Raw genomic sequence first — 24,295 nt, 5'->3', positions numbered from 1 at the left:
AGCTCTCATTTTTTTATCACCTGATATTTTTAACAGATGACTCTCTTTAGGGATACATGTGGAGTGGTGCATATACATCTCAATAGTTTGTGAGTATTGAAAAATTATTTTGATAGACATTTGTGTCGTCATTCTTCCCATTAGGAAATGACGCATTAGGAAATGACGTTTCACTTTGGAATAGCTTCATTTACATTGGGCTGTGAATGATAAATTAAGTCTACATGCCTCCTAGATAATACTGGATTTTTGTATAGAAAGAATAATAAACTTCTTGTTAAAGACTTTGTCCCCTTAGAATCCTAGTCATACTTTCTCAGTTTTAAAGATAAGTAACAAAAAGTACAGGAGCACTCAAACTTTTAACTACGTATCTATTCTCCATAAAAAAAAGATTTTTATATTCTGTGCCATGTGTGCCTTTTCATTTCTAGGCAAGAGTTTGTTGATGCTTATGTGGATTACATATTCAATAAATCAGTGGCTTCCTTGTTTGATGCTTTTCATGAGGGCTTTCATAAGGTCTGTGGAGGAAAGGTCCTTCAACTCTTCCAGCCAAATGAACTACAAGCAATGGTTATTGGAAATACAAATTATGATTGGAAGGAACTGGAAAAGGTAGGGGAAAACAAATCTATGAAATTGTTTTAATGGAAAGGCAAAGGAAAATATGGTTTATTGATGGAAAAATTGCCCTCTCACTGTTTTCCATTTTACACTATTACTGTCCTATTTACAGGAAAACACTGTACCCTTCTTACTCCACAATGAATGAATTTTAGTTGTATATGAGTTAGATAGCATTTTTGTATTTGTGGTAGTGATAGCTTTCGTATGAAAAATTATGTCATTTATGACAGAGGTCAGATAGAAGTCCCAGCTAAAACTGAGTTTTCATTCTGCCCAATCATAGGAAAACCATTATGAAAAGCACTCACATTGCATAAGATCATTGTTTCTTTTTTTCTGATTACTCTCAATGTTAAATTTTTTAGCAGAGAGTAAATAATATTCATGATCTTCATCACTAGTGCCTTAGCCAGTAAAGGGATTTTTAGGAAGAAGATTGGGAATTTTTAAACTACTTTTTCCTTTTCCTTCTCTATACAAAGAATTCTCAGATATTTCCTCAGATAAACATTGAATAAAAAGTGCTAGATTAGGGGCGCCTGGGTGGCTCAGTCATTAAGTGTCTGCCTTCGGCTCAGGTCATGATCCCAGAGTCCTGGGATCAGGCCCCACATCAGGCACCCTACTCCGCGGGAAGCCTGCTTCTCCCTCTACCAGTCCCTCTGCTTGTGTTCCCTCTCTCGCTATGTCTCTCTCTGTCAAATAAATAAATAAAATCTTAGAAGAAAAAAAAAAAGTGCTAGGTTAGATCAGCTTTGAGAAAGATGTATATAAGTTTGACTTATAAGTTTTTCCATCTTTGTTCTGTACCCCTGAAGCAAACAATACATTATATGTTAATTTTAAAAAATTTAACACACAAAAATAAGTTTTTCCATCTTTGTAATCTAGAAGACCTCTGATACAATTTTTGCATAAAGAGTTTGATACAGGGGCGCCTCGGTGGCTCAGTCGGTTAGGCAACTGCTTTCGGCTTGGGTCATGATCCTGGGGTCCTGGGATCGAGCCCCACGTTGAGCTCCCTGCTGAGCAGGGAGTCTGCTTCTCCCACTCTCTCTCCCTCTCGCCCTGCTCCTGTGCTCGCTCTCTCTCCCTTACTCTCTCAAATAAATAAACAAATAAATAAAAGTTTGATACATAACAGCACCTATTAAGTTAGTTAACATTACAAAATACAGTAAGTCTCACAAAGATACAAAGCATTGGGAACTTTGATACACTGCTGGTGGAAATACAGTGGTATGGCCACTTTGGAAACAGTTTGGCATTTTCTTAAAAGTTAAATACTCACTTACTACATGAGCTAGCAGTTCCACTCTAAGGTATTAAGTTATGTTCACACAAAAATCTGTAAACAAGGGGGTATGGGGCATTATTGTTTTAATGGGTATGGAGTTTTGGTTTAGCCAAAGGAAGAGTTCTGGAGATGAATGGTAGTGGCGGTTGCATAACAGTGTGAATGTACTTAATGCCACCAAACTGTACACTTAAAAAGGGTTAAGATGGTAAACTTTGTTAGAGGTATTTTACCACAGTCTTTCCTAATTGTGTTTTTAAAAATCTGCAAACATGTCAAAAACTGGGAACAACCCAGATGTGCTTCAGTGGGTAAATGGATAAACCAAACTAGGGTATATCCATACAGTAGAATACTACTGAGCAATAAAAAGGGATACACTCCTGATATGTGCAGTGGCTGGGATGACTCAGAGTCCTTATGGAGCGTGAAGAAGCCAGTCTCAAAGGATTATATATTGTATGATTCCATGTATAGGACATTTTTGAAAAGACAAAACTATGGTGAACTGGGGCTAGGGGTAGAGGGAGTATGTGATGGGAGAGGGTAGCACAAGAGAGTTCTTTGGGGTGATGGAAGTGTTTAGTATCCTGATTGTGGTGGTAGGTACACGAGTCGTTACATGTGCTTAAAACTCACAGAACTATATACACACCAGAAAAAGCCAATTTTACTGTGTAATAATTCAGGGAATACATTTTTTAATTTAAAAACAATTAGGACTTCTAGTTAAACACACTAGAATATACACATTTATCTCTGCTCCTTTCCAAAATCTCACTAGAATGACAATAAAGGAATAAAAATAGGAATACACAGAGAAAACGTAAAAATACCATAACAAGGGAAAAAAATAGTTTTGGAAGACAGAAAATACATGGATGGATGAGTTGATGAGTGACTAGAGCAAAGAAAGTGGAATTCTAAGCCTCCTGAGGAATAGGGTTTTTAAGAGGCAACCCATTTCACACCCTAGAATTTCTAAAGGCTCAGGAATTGGTACATCATGTTACTGTGGTAGCAGGATGCATGGTTAGGCTAAAAGCAATAGAATTACTTCACAGCTAATTTAAGGAATTGTTAGACTCCTCAGGTTCTCTGTCTTACCCAACAAAAGACAGCTCTAGGGAAAGCCACAGAATCTGGGAAACCAGGAATAACTGAGGAAAGCTGATAGGCAAGCTTAAATCCTCCAGGAAGGAGATTGGAGATTTCTTTTTTTGGTTAAATTGATCTGCTAAAGAGAGGAAAGCTGCACTGTCCTTAAGGAGACCTCAGTGGAAATGGATTCCACCTCCAGTCACCCTAAAATGAAAATGATACAATGGCCTCTCATCACACTTTACATCCTACACAATTTGTCCCTTTTGCCTCCTATCATTCTTCTTCTCACTTAACACTACTTCAGCCTTAATGGCCTCTTTGCTGAGCCAGTCTTGGGGCCTTTCTATTTCCTATTCCCTATGCCTGGAGCTCTTTTCACCTGGTAATTCCAAAAGGGTTCTTGCCCTTACTTCCTTTTATGTCTTTATACCTTCTCAGAGACGTTTACTGGCTAACATCTAAAACTGAGTGTTCACACACACACCCCCACACTCATACCCTGTCTCCCTTCCCTGCTTTATTTTCTCTTTGAATTTGACTTAATATAAATTTTACAATTTTAATTGTCGTCACTGTCTGTTGCTTCTTCCCCCCACTACAATGTAAGCACCATGAAGGCAGGATTTTTGTCTCTTTGTTCACTGCTATATTCCCAGAGCCTAGAAGAGCACTCCGTAAGTACTTAAAACCTCGCTTGAAGATAAAATTGATAGAAATACTCATTTAGTAAGATGGTGGTTTAGTATATTTTAGTGTACTTAGTATACTTTGGTTTCTTCCATTGTATATGTGATTCATTATAATTTCAGTGATTACGATTTGTGACTTTAAATGCTCTTTCTTTCATCAGGACTGTGTACACATTTCCCCAGAACCATTTAGAGGTTTTTTTTAAAAAGGCAAAAAAAGAAAAAACTTCAGCCATTCTCCTTTCATTCCCCACTAACATGCTCACAGACTATAATTCATACCCATTAATCCGTTAATTGATTGCTAGAATTTCAGCCATTTTCTCCAAATGTGTTTACAAATAAATAACTATTTTGTAGATTTCAAGAGATCGGTCATTGAGATAATCATGGCTACAAATAGAGCCCAAAATTTTAAGAAGCCCATTAGCAAATACTTATTGAGCCCCTATGGATACCTAGTACTACACAAGAGATTAGGGAGACATCAGTAAATAAAATTGAAACATGGTCTTTGCCCTGTAATAAGGAAGGTAGACATTAAATAATTTAACTCTGATGAATACAAAGGAAGAGTGTTCAGTGAATAGTATATAAAGAGGAACTTAACCTAGGCTACACAAATCTGGGAAAGCATCTCAGTAGATGGTGGTCTCTACCAGTAAGGACTTTGTTCACTGCAGTTTCCCCAGGGCTCCAAATTTTGACTAAAACTCTATCTGTTGAATGAATCAATGAATGAATTTGGGGACATTTAATCTGAGTCCTAAAGGATAAATAGAAATTAGCCTGATGAGCAAAGGAAGAAGGAGGATGTGTTTAAGAGGTCTAGGCTGAGAGAACAGTGTGTCCAAAGACCCTGATGCTGGAAGGTTCTAAGAACTAAAATTTAAGGCCAACTGTGGCTAGATTTTAAAGAACACTTTACAGCGTAAGATTTACTCCCTCTCTCCTTTCTACTCACCTTTCCTTAGTGCTAGTATTTTTTCTAAAGGAGAAGTACGCTAGCTCCATTGCTGCAGATTACCCCAAAATTTAGTGGCTTAAAAGTAACAGTGAACATTTATTTTCCCACTTCCTGTGGGTTAGGATTTCAGGAATGGCTTAAGCTGGGTGGTTTTAACTTAGGGGTGTCTCATGAGATTGCAGTCAAGATACTGATTGGTGCTTTAGTCATCTGAAGACTTGATTAAAGATAGATTCCCTTCCAAGACGGTTCACTCACAAGACTGTTGGCTAAAAGCCTACTGTCTCACCATGAGGACCTCTCCACAGGGCTCTTTGTCCTCTTGAAATGGCACCTGGCTCTCCCCACAGTGAATGATCAAAGAGGGTGAAGCCACCGAGTTGATGATTTAGCCTCAGAAGTCATAATGATTACGGAGTCAAGCCTATACACTGTGGGAGGGGCTACACAAGGGCATGAGCAGGAGGAGGCAGGGATCATTAGGGGCCATTAGGGGCCATTGTGGAAATTCACCACCACAGAAAATTTGTCAGCTTCAAGACAAAACTAACATCACTTAATATTAATGAAAGATTATGTTGTTTTTAGAATACAGAATACAAAGGGGAATATTGGGCAGAACATCCAACGATAAAAATTTTTTGGGAAGTATTTCATGAATTACCATTGGAAAAGAAAAAACAATTTCTGTGTAAGTATTTCTAACTGGTCCTATGTTTTATGGGAAATGGAATTGACGATTAAACTGTTTTTGTAGGAGATTAATTGATTACTTTGTTGGATAAGGTTTTTTCCTTATGAGTATTATTCCAAGGTACTGTTTTTAATTTTCAGTTAGAGTAATTTTTTGATCTGCATCTTTATTTTGAAAGCTACATTCAATTTGCCTCAAATAGAATTGGTTCTTTCAAATGAAAACAAACTCTAACACTGATTACAATCAACTAAAGTTGTGATTCCTTTTAGAATTTCTAAAAAAGGGGACGCCTGGGTGGCTCAGTCATTAAATGTCTGCCTTCGGCTCAGGTCATGATCCCAGGGTCCTGGGATCGAGCCCCGCATCGGGCTCCCTGCTCAGCGGGAAGCCTGCTTCTCCCTCTCCCACTCCCCCTGCTTGTGTTCCCTCCCTCTCTGTGTGTCTCTCTGTCAGGTAAATAAAACTAAAAAAAAAAAATTTTTTTTTTCTAAAAAGATTTCTGGAGGATAGCTTTTTTCCTTGTTCAGTCTCCATTTTTTTTCTTTTTTGGCTTCTGCATCAAAACTTTGGGAATAAGTGCCCTCCTTCATACCCCTCACCCATCTGGCACACCCACCTCTCTTCCAACCCTCACTTTGTTCTCTATCATTTAGACTCACTTATGGCTTGTTTCCCTCTCTCCTTTCTTTTCTTTTCTCCCTTCCCATATGTTCATCTGTTTTCTTTCTTAAATTCCATGTATGTGTGGGATCATACAGTATTTGTCTTTCTCTGACTTATTTCGATTAGCATAATACACTCCACCTCCATCCACGTCTTTGCAAATGGCAAGATTTCATTTTTTTGATGGCTGAGTAATATTCCATTGTATATATAGACCACATCTTCTTTATCCATTCGTCAGGAAATGACGCTCCCTTTGATATTCCTGCTATTGCCAAGAATATTTCTGTCAATCTCTTTTTGACAGTTGAAATAAAAATCTTGGCTAAATTATTTTGTATAGTGTAAGGATGACAAGTCTTAGGTGATTTGAGTTTTAGCTGTCCATTATACATTTTATTCAAAAATGTTAGAAACAAAACAGATTGAAAAAGGAATCATAATCAAAACTGCATTTTGTATTTGAGCTGCAGACTAAATGTCTATTCCCAAAAGAATGGCTCTCAAATGTTTTGTCAGGGACAAGAGTCATTTATTCATCAAACATTTATTAAGCATCTCCTGTGTGCTAACATTAAGATTACACTTTTAAAGAAAAAAATATTGTACGGATATATAGTTAGTATGTCTCCAAAATCAGGCTTCCATAAATCTGGAGATAGGCTTCAATAGAGTAAATGTAAATTGCCATGGTGGCCGTACTAAATAGGTACTCTATATTGTTTTGATAAAAGTGGTTGGCTGAATGATTTTTTTTCTTGGTAGTATTTTTGACAGGTAGTGATCGCATTCCTATTCTTGGTATGAAGAGTCTAAAACTAGTCATCCAGTCAACAGGAGGTGGCGAAGAATATCTCCCAGTTTCCCATACCTGTTTTAATCTTCTGGATCTTCCAAAATACAAAGATAAAGAAACTCTACGCTCTAAACTGATTCAAGCAATTGATCATAATGAAGGCTTCAGTTTAATATAACTTTGGAAATAATAACTAATCAGTTTATTGCAAAAGCATTAAACTATTTGTGTTTTTCTTGTGGTGATGAATTCAGCAAGGTGACAGAGGTACTATTATAATTCTTACTTGCAAAATGTTTAATGCTATGAGTATTCATGAAAGCCAAAAAATATTAATGGAAAGTGAACAAACTGTGTTAATATTAAACTTACTGTACAGAACCATGGATTTTTTTTTTTGCCATCTTCCAATAAACATACAAGTATTGTGAATACATTAAAGTTTTACTAACATGAATTTTAAGAGTTTGCATATTTCACAAATAATCTGGTGTGTGAGTGCATGGAATGTTGCTTAATTTTCAATCACTGAGTGAAAAACCTTTATCTTTGGCCTGCAATAGTCATTCGATTATTTTTTCATTTTGTAAATAATGTTAAGTTTTGTAATAAAATAGTTATGTTCTGATACCAGTACAGTTTCTATGGTTGTAATTGAACTGAGCTAAAAGGATTAACAGTTATGATTAAATCTTATTCTGAGAATCTGTAAAAGCAAAAAATTAGCATGATGAAACATAACCTTTGCTTTTTTACTAGAATAAATATCCTTGTGCAAATCTAAATTACAGATAGGAGTTAAATAACTTGTAGTTCTTTCCTTTTGTGAACCTGGAGATGCTACTGATAAATAGGAGGTTATCAGTAAAGCTTAATATTTGGTACTAGAAGAACTTTGTCCTACAACTGCCAGCAATAGAAACTGGCTACTTTGAGAACCAGCCACTGGCTTATAGCTTCCAAAACTACTGATGCTGCAGGTTGGTATTTAGTCAGAATTTTCAATGCTTTGGAACTATTTCCTTGAATTTTTAGAAACAAATCTTAACACAATTTTTATGGTGCTGATGCTTAGTTATCTCCTGTGATTAACTGTGAGTTGATGCAACCCATGTGACTTTCTGCTATAATGCAAATATTTATTTTTTAAATTTATTTTTTAAGCCGTGAAAATTGTTTAAGTAATAAAGATTTATTGGTTTAATACTTAGCCTTTCAGTGGTTCTCATATAAGATTCAAAATTCCTCAATGTCTCAGGAAAGGTCTTTAAATTTTGGATTGAGTATTACCATTGCCATACAAACTGTCTGTTTTACAGAGATCTCCAGTTTTCTTAGCTATAATTCCAAAATGCAGAACAACTCTGAAAAAAATTTGTGTATCTCATTTTGCAGCAAAACTTGAATTGTTGAGGCTATTATTTATGGTATTAAATGAGACTATTTGTACATTTTTTTGGTACATTTTACTGTGGTGATATTAATAGGTTTGATTTATTTAGTGTGTTTGATCTTAGATGCTGCCTCAGACCCCTGTGGGGTGCTTTAAAAAATTCGTTAACATTCGTAATTCCAAAATGCAAATGAGCCCAAGTATTTTGGAGATGGGATTGTGGACCTATACTTTTCAGTTTAACTTAAGAACTTCCACTGGTAAGCCATAGGTGTCTTTTTATATAGAGGGAAGACCTTAAACATAAGTATTCTCACATACAATAATTTAGCTCAAATTAGCACTCTCCCTCTGAAAATTCATTTTGTACTGTTTCCCTGTGTATCCATTTATTTCTTGAGGGTAGTGATTGTTCACATTGAAAACACATGTGTATGTGTAAGATGATTTTTTTTCTTTAGTAACCTCTATGCTAGGTACTGATCTGTGAAATAGCAGCCACTTTGGATTAATACAGATGGATTTCATTGAACAAATATTTTAACAAGGAACTGGCACATCTTATGTAGGAGCACAACAGTACAAGGCTTAATTTGGGTAAGTCTTATACTCTTCTCCCTCTGTTGCTGCAAGACATACAGTAAGTAGCATTAACAGCAGGGAGATTAATGGTAGAAAATTAAAATACCATTGAAGATTTTTCAAATTGCTGTTTGCTTTTTTAAAAATAGCATGAGGGGCACCTGGGTGGCTCAGTCAGTTAAGCATCCAACTCTTGATCTCAGCTCAGGTCTTGTTCTCAGGGTCGTGAGTTTGAGCTCTGCATTGGGCTCCACACTGGGTATGGAGCCTGTTCAAAAAAAGAAAATAGCGGGGCGCCTGGGTGGCTCAGTCCCCGTTAAGTGTCTGCCTTCAGCCCGGCATCCTGGGATCGAGCCCCGCATCGGGCTCCCTGCTCCGCGGGAAGCCTGCTTCTCCGTCTCCCACTCCTGCTTGTGTTCCTGCTCGCTGTCAAATAAAAAAAATCTTAAAAAAAAAAAAATAGCAAGAAAAATATCTTGAGCTTTGTAGATTAGTGTAGAAAATAAGCAAATACTGAGTTCACTAAATTATAAAGACTGTGATTATGGAGTGGACTAAACTTGAAAATATTTGGCTTCCAATAAAGATCTACTAGTAAGAGCAATTATGTTTGTAGCTCCTGTCTGATGAAGTGGTAGAACCAAGACACATTGCATGCAACAAAACCAGAATGCAGTTTTTTAAAACTGGAGACTTGCAATAAAGTCCTAGCCTTTCTTACATTTTGTTTTTACGGCATTTAGTTTAACAAAAAGTCCTCAAAGTGTAATAGGGCGGTCTTCCCCTGAAGGGAGTGTATGGCAAGCTGAGAGCAAGGGCAGATGTTCTGTTCTCAGCCACTTTCCTGCTCCCTAGCTCTTTTGCACTTTGGCCATCCATATTCCTTATGGTAGTTTCCTTATTCATCCTATTTCAATAGCTCCTCTTTTTTTTTTTTTAAGATTTTAATTTGACAGCACAAGCAGGGGGAGCTGCAGAGGAAGAGGGAGAAGCAGACTCCCCACTGAGCAGGGAGCTTGACTCGATCCCAGGACCCTGAGATCATGACCTGAGGCCGAAGGCAGCCGCTTAACTGAGCCACCCAGGCACCCCGATACCCCCTATTCTTGCCAGTGTTTGCTAATTGGTGAACTACTCCTAGAGATAAATTGAGAAAAGTTTGTTTCATGGAAGTCTACCTTCCCTATGAGGCCAGCCCCTTGGAATGGAGTGTCACACGCAGAAGGGAACACCATTTTTTTCCGTTCTCAATCCTTGCTATACTTTTCAATCACCTGGAGGTACTTTTAATAGTATGCACAGGCCTCCTTAGACCAATTAAATGTTCTCTAAGGAGTGATGCCCAGGTTATATATTTTTTTAAAGAATTTATTTGAGGGCGCCTGGGTGGCTCAGTTGGTTAAGCAACTGCCTTCGGCTCAGGTCATGATCCTGGAGTCCCGGGATCGAGTCCCGCATCGGGCTCCCTGCTCGGCAGGGAGTCTGCTTCTCCCTCTGCCCCTCCCATCTCATGTGCTCTCTCTCTCAAATAAAATCTTTAAAAAAAAAAATTTATTTGACAGAGACACAGCGAGAGAGGGAACACAAGCAGGGGGAATGGGAGAGGGGGAAGGCTTCCCGTGGAGCAGGGAGCCAGATGTGGGGCTCGATCCGAGGACCCTGTGATCATGACCTGAGCCAAAGGCAGACACTTAACGACTGAGCCACCCAGGAGCCCCAGGTTATTCTTTTTTAAAAGTTTCCCAGGCAATTTAATAGTCACAGTTGAGAGGCACTCAAAGTGGGGAGGAGAGGTCCTTAGACCACTTCTTATTTCTGGTAACATCCTAGCTTAAGGCTTTAGATTTGTTCATTTCTGAGGAGAGGTTATGGTCTGCATACACACACTGCCCCTCTAGGTTACAAGTCTACGAGTTGAGACTTCTTTCAAATAAAACTTACCAAATAATGCTTCATAGGTGGATGTTGTAAACCACCGATTGAAAGCACACCATTTTCTGTACCACGACGAGCAGTGCTAAACCATCATGTATCATTAATTAGGGTATTCCGACCAGTGAAGTATATACTGCATTAACCAAGGAGACTTGGAATAGTACTAACACAAGGCTTAAAAATTAGCTGTTGTCAAAACATGTACTTAACTACTTAAACTGACCAAACACCACCTTTTAAGGTATGAACTACCTTCCCATTTTGTGCATATAGTGAATGAAGTCGCTATTTTTATTTTTTATACCTGAGGATGAGATTTTTACAGGTAATTTTTTTAAGATTTTTTTTTTTTTTTAAGATTTTATCTGACACAGCGAGAGCGGGAACACAAGCAGGGGGAGCGGGAGAGGGAGAAGCAGGCTTCCCGCGGAGCAGGGAGCCCGATGCGGGGCTCGATCCCAGGACCCTGGGATCATGACCTGAGCCGAAGGCAGACGCTTAACGACTGAGCCACCCAGGCAGCCCCTACAAGTAATTTTTCTAGTGAAAACAGGACATACCAGGGCAGAGTACTAGTTTAAAATTCCCTTCAAAAGTTTGCTGGTGAGGAAGGCAAGAGTCCTGAGAGTAGGAAACTGCCAGTCAAGGCTTTATTCATCACAGAACACTTTCTAAGGGGCATGCTCCTGGCTTCTTGAACGGTACTTTGTCACTCAAGAACTTGAATGGACTAAGGTTTGCAGGTCAGCCTTGAAAAGTTTATACCAAATGTGGTCTGCAGTCATTGTCCACACCTTCCTGTGTTAAGACTCGTGTTACCATCCATGAGGCACTATGCTTTTATAGCATATACACTCTTTGAGTTCACTCTATTTCCACTATTCTCTCGTCTTCCTAATACCAAAGTCCTGAACCTATGTCCGGGCTTCCGTATGTCAAGTTCTTAGACCCTGTCTTGCCGCTCCCCCACTTTTCACCTACAAAGGTTCCTGGGCCTGTAACTGAAATACTAGTTTTGAAACTTGGTGAAGCGCCAGCTGCTACAACCAGCAGTACCAGTGTTTGTTGCTGCTGCTGTGAGATTTTATACCTTGAACAATGTAATTTAACAGAAAAAAGTCAAATGACAATTTTAATAGACTTTAAAACAGTGTACAAGTATAAAACACTGGTTTTGTATTTCAAAAGTTGGAGGAAGATATCCAGTCATTAAACAGTCTACAAAACATATGCCAGTAGATTACATAAAAGACTATGTACAATATAAAAAGCTGAAAACAGTCTTCACTGTAAAAATAATTTAAAACAAATTTTTCAATTTAAAATATCTATAGCACAAACACACATCATGCAAATGGAAAACTAAATACACTGCATTCTTTAGTGTAGCCAAATAAATTCAGATTGAAACATCTTTTAGGTAGGGAAGTGGCCATTCAATAAAACTTTTCTCTCTGGCAGTAATGGTCCTAGCTGGGTATTTTATGCTTAAAGAACAGCTATATTTTAAACCCTTTTTAAAAACTGTAATAAATACTAAAGCAACATAGGAATACTTTATAATTTGGGAGTAATGTGGGGTAAAGGTCTGGTAAATAAATTGCTCTGTGCAATTTTATAAAGTATGAACTTTTTTTTGAAAGGCTAAGAAGCTTCTGCAGCTGAAAAAGTTTGATCTCTAGTTTTAAGGCAGGCTAAGCTTTTAAATAAAGATGTTATAGGAACTAATTTCATTCATTAACTATTCTGCTACTGCAAGTTACATCATGTTCATCTCCATAATACGAGGCTAGCAGTTTTGGTGTCTATTACACCAAATCCTCCCAACAGGAGACATGTACTTATAATTAACATCTTAGTACTTTGGAACCGTAATCAGGGGCCTGTTGCTCTCCTCATTAATGGACAAGAAAAGCAGCGGTCCAAAATATTACACTCTCCCCAGATGAAGTACCATTATTATAGGTTCATAAAGGCTTTGCATATTCACATCTTGGCAGTTTAATACTTGTGGGAAAGAATCGATGCGAGCTCTACCACAGTGATAGGTATTTAAACAACAAGGGCAAATATTCTTGAAACTAAGGGTACCCAGACAGGCACTACTGTTTCTAAAGCAACTGAAACATGTCCAAAGCATTTATTTTTTTCAGGTTAGTTTTATAAAGGAGCCAATATAGACATTACTACATGTCCACAGGAAGTACAAAAGCCATCTTCATTTCACCAATACAAGATTCCTGAAACTCTTAGCACCAAGTCTTACTTTAAAAAGCAAAGACAACTGAGTGCTCTCCCACATATTGTTGACTTCCTTCTACACACTGCATGCCATGTGATTTTTAAAAAGTTAGCTGCCACAAGTTTTGGAAAATGCCAGTGTTTAAAAATAGGTAATTGTGCTAATAATCAAAGTTTTAGCAGAACAAACATTTAAGGAGTTCAAACCATTCAATGTTACAAAGAAAAGTGTGAAAATACCATTCTTTGGTCTAGATAAGCTGTTCCCTTTACATTAATTTAACATTCCAATGGCTTTTGAAAACTTTAAAATGTTGAAACGCTCTAGGCAAGAACAAAATTATATATACATATGGATGTATCATACAAATGAACCTTTAAAAGAAAAGTTCTGACCAATAGGTGATTAAAGATACTTAGTACCCTTCTTTTAAAAAAAGTTAGTGTTGAGTGTACAAGTACAGAAATAAGAAGTTAAAAATTACCCATGGAAAAAAAATCTATTTTACCAGTCTATAAATATTACACCTTTCTGGTTTCCTTGCTCTGTTGAATTCACAAGTAAACATTCATTTTCACATGCTAAAGTTCCTAATGCTGGTGGAACAATTCCTGTACCTGGACAATTATTACATTATGATTTGTTTGATGGATAGTTAATGTCTGTTCCTTCCTGTTTCATGCATATAGCTTCACTGACTGCCTCTTGATCACCTCCACCAATTCCAAATCCAGTTCCTCCAGCTCTCTCATTAACATCAGCTTCATCTTCCAAACCATTGTAAAATTCTTCAATCTCACTTTCATCCTCCAAGTGTTCTTCTAAACTTGGACTCTGGCATGTTCCACTATCACTGTTACTGCCACAAGAACTAGAGGATAAGACGTCATCTTCAGAGTCCGAATATACCTCAGCGCCATGGAAAATATAACGATTTGGTGGTAAAAACAGATACTGGTTACCTGAAATACAGTAATAAAAGAGAAGTTATTCCCAGTTTTCTAAGACTCATTTGGTCTAATTACAGGTTCCAGCTCTGCCTTTTACCTGCGTATCATCACTAGAGGCTATTACTATAGTGTTCTTCAAAAACAAAGTGCTCGCTCCTAGCTGCAAGTCAGTTCTGCCACCAACCAGCTTTGCTATTTGGGCAGTTAATCTCTATGCCTCAATTTCCTCATCCAGAAAATTAAATAATTTTCACAACTCTATCAACTAAGTATGAATAAATGTAGAGAACCATGTACAATAAAGGCTATTTAACCAACTCCTTTGAACAGAACTCATGACATGAAATATCCAGGCTTGCCTACATTGCTCAATTCATGTTCACTGAATAGAAATTCATTAAAGCACGTACTATGCCTTCAAAACACCATCATTATTTTCAAATAGTTTTAATTCCATAATGGCTTGACCACCTATTCAAAAGTGGTTTGCAGGCAATAGCATCACCTGAGAGTTTATTAGAAGTTCAGATTCTCAGGCCCCACCTAGTGAATCTGAATCTATTTTTACAGAAGTCCTATACAAAGTATGAGAAACACTGATCTAGCACTGGACGTTAAACTTTCTTCAATCCCCTCCCAAATTTGCATTCATAGTTTAAGATGTGACCCATGATGGTAAGGACAATTCCCTCTCTCCCCTAAGCTATGGGTCCCAGGTTTCTGGTGGGAACTTTTAAAGATGAAATAAATTTTCTACCCTTGAATTCATAAGAACAAGTAACTTCTAACTTAAGCCTGTTTCTACACATAATAAATGTATTTATTGCACCACATCCCAGACTGATTCACAAAAGCCTGGCTACTAATATAGTTGATCTGAAGTGACACACCACCTGCCAAGCATATCTAGGTTTCTCTTCAAAATGGCTTTCAAACTTTATACCCCATCATGACCAAAGTTCTCACTTTGAAACAACCTAATATGTGCACAACAATTCTGATCTGAACCCACAACATTGATTTCACATTCCATGAACAGATCACAAATTGCTATGTGAAAACCATATATTTCCTTCTATTTTGGAAGAATTATTCTTCAGTTTTCTAAGCTACTAGTGTTATATTTCCATGATTGGAAGAGGGAGTGCCTCTATTCTAGCTACTAACAGAAAAGTCCATCTGCTACTTCTCAGTATCTTTTGTAAGGGGTCCCAGCACATGGCTGTTGTGCATTTTACTATTGTTTTGGTCCATGCTTCTAAAAACTGCTTCATTCTGTCTTAGCCCCCCTGATAAACAGAATAATCTATTATTTCTCAGCCCAAGAATCCTGTACCTATTTTGTTTTTGCCTCCTCTTGGGAACCATCAAGACAGACTTAAAAGTTTGCCTCATCTATGCTCCCACATTCTCTTTTTCAACCTTGATCTCACCAACAGAAATCACAGTAAACAAAAATAAGACTAGTGTGGTAATTTGTTTTTAACAGCTGCAATTTTACACTCTACATCACAGTTATCTTTTTAAATTCTCACAATGCTGAAGTATATGCTATTTGATTCCCATTCTTCAGATTAGGAAACAGATTAAATAACTTTGCTCTAACTAGATCTGAGACAACTCAGGTGTAAATTCCAAAGCCTGCCCCTTTAAGGCCTAAACTGGTAGAGAAAAATCTAAAGACTGCTCCAGGTTTAATCTTTTGTTTCCTGGGGCCAGCAAAGAGTTTTCTGTTTGACCCATCTGTCAAAAAGATACTCAAAAGAAATCTCCAGTGTTAAAGTCTTCCAGTACATAGGCAGACTGTATATAGTAAATACCAGTATTTACCTAACTATAAACAGTTTTTAAGTAGACTCCATGCCCAATTTAGGGCTTGAACTTACAACCCTGAGATCAAGAGTCACATGCTCTACCAACTGAGTCAGGTGTCATTAAATGGCAATTTTTCTTCTAGCTCTTGCCACATTTGCAAACATAAGCATTCTTCTATGCTTTTCCTAGTTTCTCCTGGGAAGTTGTCCCCTCTTTTAACTCCCTATTTACTGTTCAGACCAAAGTCAGAAGTTAGGTTTTTGAGCTTTTGCACAGCTAAGGAAACAGTCAACAAAACCAAAAGAAAACCAACAGAATGGGAGAAGATATTTGCAAATGACATATCAGATAAAGGGCTGGAATCCAAAATCTATAAAGAACTTATCAAACTCAACACCCAAAGAATAATCCAATCAAGGAATGGGCACAAGACATGAATAGACATTTCTGCAAAGAAGACATCCAAATGGCCGACACATGAAAAAGTGTTCAACATCGCTCGGCATCAGGGAAATCCAAATCAAAACCTCAATGAGATACCACCTCACACCAGTCAGAATGGCTAAAGTATTAACAAGTAGGGAAACGACAGATGTTGGCGAGGATGCGGAGAAAGGGGAACACTCCTACACTGTTGGTGGGAATGCAAGCTGGTGCAACCACTCTGGAAAACAGTATGGAGGTTCCTCAAAAAGTTGAAAATAGAGCTACCCTACGACCCAGCAACTGCACTATTTACCCCAAAGATACAAATGTAGTGATCCGAAGGGGGCCTGCACCCCAATGGTTATAGCAGCAATGTCCACAATAGCCAAACTATGGAAAGAGCCTAGATGTCCATCAACAGATGAATGGATAAAGATGTGGTGTATACACACATACACACACACAAACGGAAATATTATGCAGCCATCAAAAAAATGAAATCTTGCCATTTGCAAGGATGTGGATGGAACTAGAGGGTATTATGCTAAGCAAAATAAGTCAATCAGAGAAAGACAAGTATCATATGATCTCACTGATATGAGGAATCTGAGAAACAAGACAGATGAAACAAGATGAAATCAGGGAGACAAACCATGAGAGACTCTTTAATCTCAGGAAACAAACTGAGGGTTGCTGGAGTGGAGGGGGGGGTGGGAGGGATGGGGTGGCTGGGTGATAACATTGGGGGAGGGTATGTGCTATGGTGAGCACTGTGAATTGTGTAAGACTGATCAATCACAGACCTGTACCCCTGAAACAAATACATTATGTTAATTTTTAAAAAATTAAAAGAAAAAGTTGGGTTTTTGGAAAGCCTTCTATAACCTAATCCCCTCCAAATAGCATCTACATTTCTTAATATCACCTATTTTGTTTATTCAGCTATTTTTATAATTATACACAAACATCAAAAGATTGATCACTGTATATCCAGAACTACTACACAGTGTGCCTGGTATGGAAAAGGTACAAAGGCTTATTCAAATGAACTGAAATTCATTTATGGTAAAGGATTAGAATAAGTAGTATATTGTAAATGGAATGGGACTTAATGTTTTAAATTGTACAAGATTGTTACATCTAAGTTAGAATATTTTTGTTTTTACTTTTATTTCATTAGGATTTTTCACCCTACTACTTGTTAAGAGTTCTTACGTGTCAAAACAGGATAGATGTGTTGCATTTCTATGCACCAATAATGAAGTAGCAGAAAGGGAAATTAAGCAATCCTATTTACAACTGCATCAAAAACTGAGAGACCTAGAAATAAGTTTAACCAAGGAGGTGAAACACCTATACTCTGAGAACTGTAAGACATTGATGAAAAGAAACTGAAGAAAACAAATTTAAAGACCTACTATGTTCATGGATTGGAATTATTATTATTAAAACATCCACATTATTCCAAACAATCTATAGATTCAATGCAATCACGTCCACATTATTCCAAACAATCTATAGATTCAATGCAATCCCTATCAAAATACCAATAGCATTTTCCACAGAACTGGAATAATCCTAAAATGTTTACGGAACCACAAAGACCCCGAACAGCCAAAGCAATCTTGACAAAGAACAAAACTGGAGGGATCATGCTCCCGGATTTCAAACTATACTATGAAGCTACAGTAATCAAAACAGTATGGTATTAGCACAAAAATAAGACACAAATCTATGGAACAGAATACAGAGCCCAGAAATAAAACCAGACTTATATGGTCAATTAATCTATGACAAAGAAGGCAAGAATATGCAATGGGGAAAAGACAGTCTATTCAATCAATGGTGTTAGGAACACTAGACAGCTACACACAGAATGAAACTCAAACACTTTCCCACACCACATGCAAAAATAAACACAAAATGGATTAAAGACCTAAAAGTAAACAATGGAACTATATCAAACTAAAATTTTACACGTGAAGGAAACCAACAGAATAAAAAGACAACCTACTGACTGGGAGAAGATACTCAGCAAATGTTTCCGATAAAGGGTTAACATCCAGATTATACAAAAACTACAGCTCAATAGCAAAAACACCCAACCCGATTAAGAAATGGGCAGAGGCGCCGAATAGGGGCGCCTGGCTGGCTCAGTCCGTGGAGATTGTGACTCTTAATCCCGGGGTTATTAGTTTGAGCCCCACATTGGGTGAAGGGATTACTTAAAAATAAAATTTTTAAAAAAATGGGTAGAGGCCCCAAATAGACATATTCCCATAGACAATATACAGATGGCCAACAGACACATGAAGATGCCAAACATCATTAACCATCAGGGAAATACAAACTGACACCTTAATGAGATCACCTAACACCTGTCAAAATGGCTATTATCAAAAAGACAAGAAGTTAACTGTTGGCACAAATATGAAGAAAAAGGAACCCTCATAAACTGCTGGTGGGAATGTAAACTGGTGCAGCCACTATGGAAAACAGTACAGAGGATCCTTAAGTTAGAAACAGAAAACTAGAAATGAAAATAAATCCAGGGGAGCCTGGGTGGCTCAGTCACTGAGCATCTGCCTTCGGCTCGGGTGGTGATCCCAGGGTCCTGGGATCGAGCCCCGCATCGGGCTCCCTGCTCTGCGGGAGGCCTGCTTCTCCCTCTCCCACTCCCCCTGCTTGTGTTCCCCCTCTCGCTGTGTCTGTCAAATAAATAAATAAAATCTTTAAAAAAATAAAAATAAAAATAAATCCAGCAATTCTACTTCTGGGTATTTTCCTTTAGGAAAGCAAAAAACACTAATTTGAAAAGATAGATGTACTGCTATGTTCACTGCAGTATTTATTTACAATAGTCAAGATATGGAAGCAACCTAAATATCCATCGAGATAAACGGATAAAAAAGATGTGCTGTATATAAAGAATGGAATATTACTCAGCCATAAAAAAGAATAAAATCTTGCCATTTGAGACACAGATGGACCTGGAGGGTATCATGCAAAGTTAAATAAGTCAAAGACAAATACCATATGGTTTCACTTATATGTGGAATCTAAAAAAACAAAAGACTCATAAAAACAGAACTGGTGGTTGCCAGAGAAGGGAGGGTGGAGTGTTGTAGTAACTTTGTATGGTGACAGTACTACACTTACCATGGTAATCATTTCCTAAGGTATATAATCACTATGTGGTACACCTGAAACTGATATTATGTGTCAACTATACTTCAATTAAAACAAAAAACTGGGTAGAAGCTATTCCTAATATTCTGTTGAGAAGGATCAGAGATGTTTTCTAGATCTGAGACAACACAGCATAGTGGTTAAGAGGACAGGCTCTGAGGATTGACCTGGAATCCAATTTGGCTCTTCCATGTCCTAATTGTTACCTTGCACAGTCCTTAACCTCTATGGTTCTCAGTTTCCCCACCAACAGCAGAGAAGCAGTAACAGTTCCTACTTCATGAGATTAAAATCAAATAATGTATATAAATAAAGCAGCTGCCCTATAGCAACCACTCAAATCTCAGTCATCAGTTCTATCAGCTAAAGCTCACCAGACAATGGCAGAGCACAGTTTATTTTCCAATTTTCTTCTCAATTCAATGCTTACCTTCTCATTCCCTGGAACACAAGGTACAGAGAACATTTTAATTTCTTCCCCTACTGTAAGATACCACTGGTTTAACCTTTTTCTAGCCTAAATTCTCAACTTTACAGTTTCTCTAAACACAACTGTTACATTTAGCTGCATAAAGCTACCCTCTATCAACTAACCTGTCAAAATTGCTTATTTCTTACAAATATTGTTAAAATAATTATACCTTCAAAACGGTAAAATAAGGATACCTCCAACAGCATTCCCTTACCATCAAGCCGTTTGCTAATCTGCTCCTTTGCAAGTCTAGGTGGCCAGCACTTCCTCACCGTGTCAGCAACTGAAGTTCTTTCATTTTTTTCCCCAGTGTTAGAGCCAACGTTCTTCAAATCTGGACTTTCCAACTGTTCAGTAACACTTTCAATGTTCCTAGTAGAATTCTGTCCTTCCTGTGATTTTTCTTCCATACAATCTTTTGATTCGGACACACCAGGATCATCAACATTACTCCTAGTTGCTTGGTCTAAAAGTGTAACAATCGCTGAAGAATCTGGTGGTGAAGTTCTTTCTGGTGAACTTGAGTCTTCTGAAATATTAAGAGGCGTGGGTGGCAAATCTGACAAATGAGCCAACTCTTTTTGTGTTCGTGGAGGTTTTTCAGTAATTTCTGAAAGCTTTACAGGGTTGCAGCAAAGTTTGGCATATTCACCACCTAACCTATGACATAATTCATTTATTATAACATCACAGTCTCCAAGAAGCTCTACATCAAAATGCAGATGAGGCAAAGGTTCTCTATTTATTAATATCTGAGGCACTTCATGGGGTATGGAACCTAAAAAGAAGATGAAAAATACGTAAGGAAAAGGTAAGGGAGCTAATAAAACCACAACAAATACACTATGCCAAAATTTAACATGCTCCCAATACCAAAAAAGAAACCCACCGCTACTACTTAACCAAGCCATCACATTTCATCAAGCTATCAAATAAACAGATGGGCAGTTAAGCATCTTTATACAATTTCAGGTCCTGCTTCCCATCACCTGATCACCTCTTGAGCAGTCTTCTCAGGCTTTTCTACTCTGTACCTCAATTTTCTTGTCTGTTTAATGGGGATAACAGTACTTTTTGACAAGGTTGTAGTCAGAATACGTCAAGTGCATAGAAGAGCTCTTGGCACATAGTGATAGTTATTCTATCAAAATAGCTCCTGAGAGTGTGGGGAAATTCATACAAGTCCATTTTCCACCATTATATGCCTGTGTTTTACATGTTTTAAAAATTATCTTTGCGGGGCGCCTGGGTGGCTCAGTTGGTTAAGCGACTGCCTTCGGCTCAGGTCATGGTCCTGGAGTCCCAGGATCGAGTCCCGCATCGGGCTCCCTGCTCGGCAGGGAGTCTGCTCCTCCCTCTGACCCTCCCCCCTCTCATGTGCTCTCTCTCTCATTCTCTCTCAAATAAATAAATAAAATCTTAAAAAAAAAATTATCTTTGCGTATCAGCAACACAGTATTATACAGAGCCCCACAGAAAGCTTTTAAGAATTTCTCTGCTTACCTTTAAAGAGAAAAAAATAACTCAAAAATAAAGGAACTTATTCATTAAATTTTATCCTATATTCTACTGTCAAAGAATTTCACAGCTATTTTGGGAAGACTAAAACTCATAAAGCCACCACATGTAGGTAGGAAAAAGATGCACAATCGTAGAGCTGAACTCCTGTTTCTTCCAATTGTTTGCTCTGGCTTGCCTATATGATTGCTGATGTAGAGTTCTAATTTAATTCTCTGATTAAGAGTTTGATTTTCTTGGGGTGGCCGGGTTGCTCGGTCAGTTAAATATCCCTCTTGGTTTCAGCTCAGGTCATGATCTCAGGGTCCTGAGATCAGCCCACGTCCGGCTCTGCATTCAGCACGGAGTCCACTTGGGATTCTTTTCCTCGTCCTTCTCTCTCCGCCCCCCCCTGCTCCTCCCCCTGCACGCATGCGCTCTAAAATAAATAAATAAAATCCTTAAAAAAAAGTTTGGGGACACCTGGGTGGCTCAGTCAGTTAAGCATCTGCCTTTGGCTCAGGTCATGATTCCAGGGTCCTGGGACTGAGCCCCGTGTCAGGCTCCTGAGCAGGGAGTCGGCTTCTCCCTCTGCCTCTCCCCCTAGCTTGTACTTACTCACTCTCAAATAAATTTTTTTTAAATCTTAAAAAAAAAACACCTTTCTCCCTCACCTTTTAGGGCACACCTGATGCTACTGAATTATTCCCTCTATCTTCCTGCCTTGCTTCCTCACTAGAGGGAGAAAACAGATAATATGAGAGCACATGTTAAATATTCCTGAGAGCAAAAGGGACTTAAATTATATTTGAGCATTTTCATACACACAAACACCACATACAATGATTATGACAAGGCATGACTGTTACTTTTTTTTTTTTCAAAGAGAGAATCCCAAGCAGGTGCTACGCCCAACACAGGACCTCACAACCCTGAGATTATGACCTGAGCTCAGACACCCAACTGACTGAGCCTCTCAGGTGCCCCAAACTTTTCTTTCTTATTCTGTTATTCTTATAAAAACAGACCAATCATATTGAGCCCCCAAATTCTCTTACATGAGTATATTACACTTCTGGATTACACTTGTATCTAGCTATACATCTGAACTTATTGGATGTAAAATCAACTAAATTTGAACGATCAACAACTATAATCAAATTAAGACTAGAAACACATAGATTAAGGACTGTTTCCTAAGCATTATATAAATTAGCTGAAGCTAACTCCTGTCATAATAAAAACATACTCCACTAAAAAGCTGTTTTCCTTTGTCTTAATTTTTCCCTTTCCCACACCCCCGCACCAAAATGTTAGATTAACCAATCTTCACGAATGTGAACGTCACCTAAGAAATAAAGTTTGGCTCTTCACCACTCTTTAACCATAAAGAGAATAAGATCACCGGGGTCCACTGTACAGACCCACAACCTATGGCAATCTATATAGAAATACTCTCTAAAAATCATCACCAACTTACTTGGAATTAGTGCTACTGGTCTTACTTTCAGGGAAGACCCAATAACAATGAGGAGATCAACTTCATCTTTGTCATATTTCATGGCTCTATGAAACTGCTCTGGTAAATTTTCACCAAAAAAGACAATCTCTGGTTTCATGATAGCAAGTGGCTCATCAGCTGGGCACCTAGGACAACGAGGAACCACCTACATGTTCCAGATTTTGGTTGAGATGGGGAGGAAAAGGGAAAGCACTCAAGTTAGAAATAATCATAATCAACATTTACGCACTTTCCAAGAATGCATTTCAAAATTATCAAAGAAGTTGAATCACTATATTGTATATCTGAAACTAATATAAATACTATAATAGTTAACTATACTGGAATTAAAATTAAAAACTTAAAGAAGAATAATTAGAATTCCCACATAAAAAAAGTGTTTTCAAACTGAAGTGTAGAAGCATATGAAATGAGCCATGTGCTTAAGTGCTTGGGGGATGGGGGGAATTATCAAAGAAAACAAAAAAGCTATGGATAAATAGGGAAAACTGGATACTACCCTCAATGGCAATGTCAACTATCAATGACTTTACCAACATACAATGAAATACAATGGTGTTATTATCTAAGTATGTAGCTACTGTAATAGCCATGAAGACCTACAGTTGATATTTAAGAGTCCACTGCAGATTAAGAAAATCCAGCACTTGTATATATGTACACATACGACTTAATCCTTTAAAAAAAATGTAAGACATGATTCCATTTTAATGATATTCTCCACTCATAACTTTAACTATATATGCAGTTAAGCACATAAAATTTGTATCTGGATGGTTCTTATCCTCTGCCATTATTTTCCCATATTTCTTTTTTGGGGGACAGTGATCATACATGAAATACCTTTTACAGGGAACCCTCCCCTCCCACACTGTTGGTGGGAATGCAAGCTGGTGCAGCCACTCTGGAAAACAGTATGGAGATTCCTCAAAAAGTTGAAAATAGAGCTACCATGTGACCCAGCAATTGCACTACTGGGTATTTACCCCAAAGATACAAATGTAGTGATCCGAAGGGGTACATGCACCCCAATGTTTATAGCAGCAATGTCCACAATAGCCAAACTATGGAAAGAGCCAAGATGTCCATCAACAGATGAATGGATAAAAGAAGATGTGGTGTGTGTGTGTGTGTGTGTGTGTGTGTAATGGAATATTATGCAGCCATCAAAAAACCCAAAATCTTGCCACTTGCAAGGACGTGGATGGAACTAGAGGGTATTATGCTAAGTGAAATAAGTCAATCAGAGAAAGACAGGTATCATATGATCTCATGGATATGAAGAATTCTTAATCTCAGAAAACAAACTGAGGGTTGCTGGAGTGGTGGGGGGTGGGAGGGATCGGGTGGCTGGGTGATAGACACTGGGGTGGGTATGTGCTATGGTGAGCACTGTGAATTGTGTAAGACTGTTGAATCACAGACCTAT

General features: G+C 38.0%; 2 protein-coding genes across 15 annotated transcripts in view; one reads left to right on the top strand and one right to left on the bottom strand.

Moving 5' to 3' along the window:
• HERC4 (HECT and RLD domain containing E3 ubiquitin protein ligase 4) overlaps window positions 1–8,404 on the top strand; it is a 132,446-nt gene extending 124,042 nt beyond the window's left edge. For 9 of the 11 annotated variants that reach the window (XM_064594698.1, XM_064594696.1, XM_045877934.3 and 6 more), the window contains 3 exons: window positions 435–618; window positions 5,276–5,378; window positions 6,813–8,404. In XM_064594698.1, the coding sequence (XP_064450768.1) occupies window positions 435–618; window positions 5,276–5,378; window positions 6,813–7,021 (496 nt within the window). In that variant the 3' untranslated portion in view covers window positions 7,022–8,404. The remainder of the gene's footprint in view (window positions 1–434; window positions 619–5,275; window positions 5,379–6,812) is intronic. The other 2 variants (XR_010412452.1, XR_010412451.1) reach the window with 2 other exon arrangements.
• A 3,453-nt stretch (window positions 8,405–11,857) lies between these two features.
• SIRT1 (sirtuin 1) overlaps window positions 11,858–24,295 on the bottom strand; it is a 29,720-nt gene continuing 17,282 nt past the window's right edge. For all 4 annotated transcript variants that reach the window (XM_045877931.3, XM_064594705.1, XM_045877932.3 and 1 more), the window contains 3 exons: window positions 22,825–23,011; window positions 20,062–20,625; window positions 11,858–13,957 (listed from right to left, as the gene is read on the bottom strand). In XM_045877931.3, the coding sequence (XP_045733887.1) occupies window positions 13,629–13,957; window positions 20,062–20,625; window positions 22,825–23,011 (1,080 nt within the window). In that variant the 3' untranslated portion in view covers window positions 11,858–13,628. The remainder of the gene's footprint in view (window positions 13,958–20,061; window positions 20,626–22,824; window positions 23,012–24,295) is intronic.

This window comes from Mirounga angustirostris, unplaced genomic scaffold (genome assembly GCF_029215605.1).
Source record: "Mirounga angustirostris isolate CCGP_5_RB_7025 unplaced genomic scaffold, mMirAng1.0.hap1 SCAF_6, whole genome shotgun sequence".
NCBI lineage: Eukaryota > Metazoa > Chordata > Mammalia > Carnivora > Phocidae > Mirounga > Mirounga angustirostris.
The sequence above is the reverse complement of the archived record's forward strand: the minus strand, read 5'-3'. Positions and strand labels throughout refer to the sequence as shown.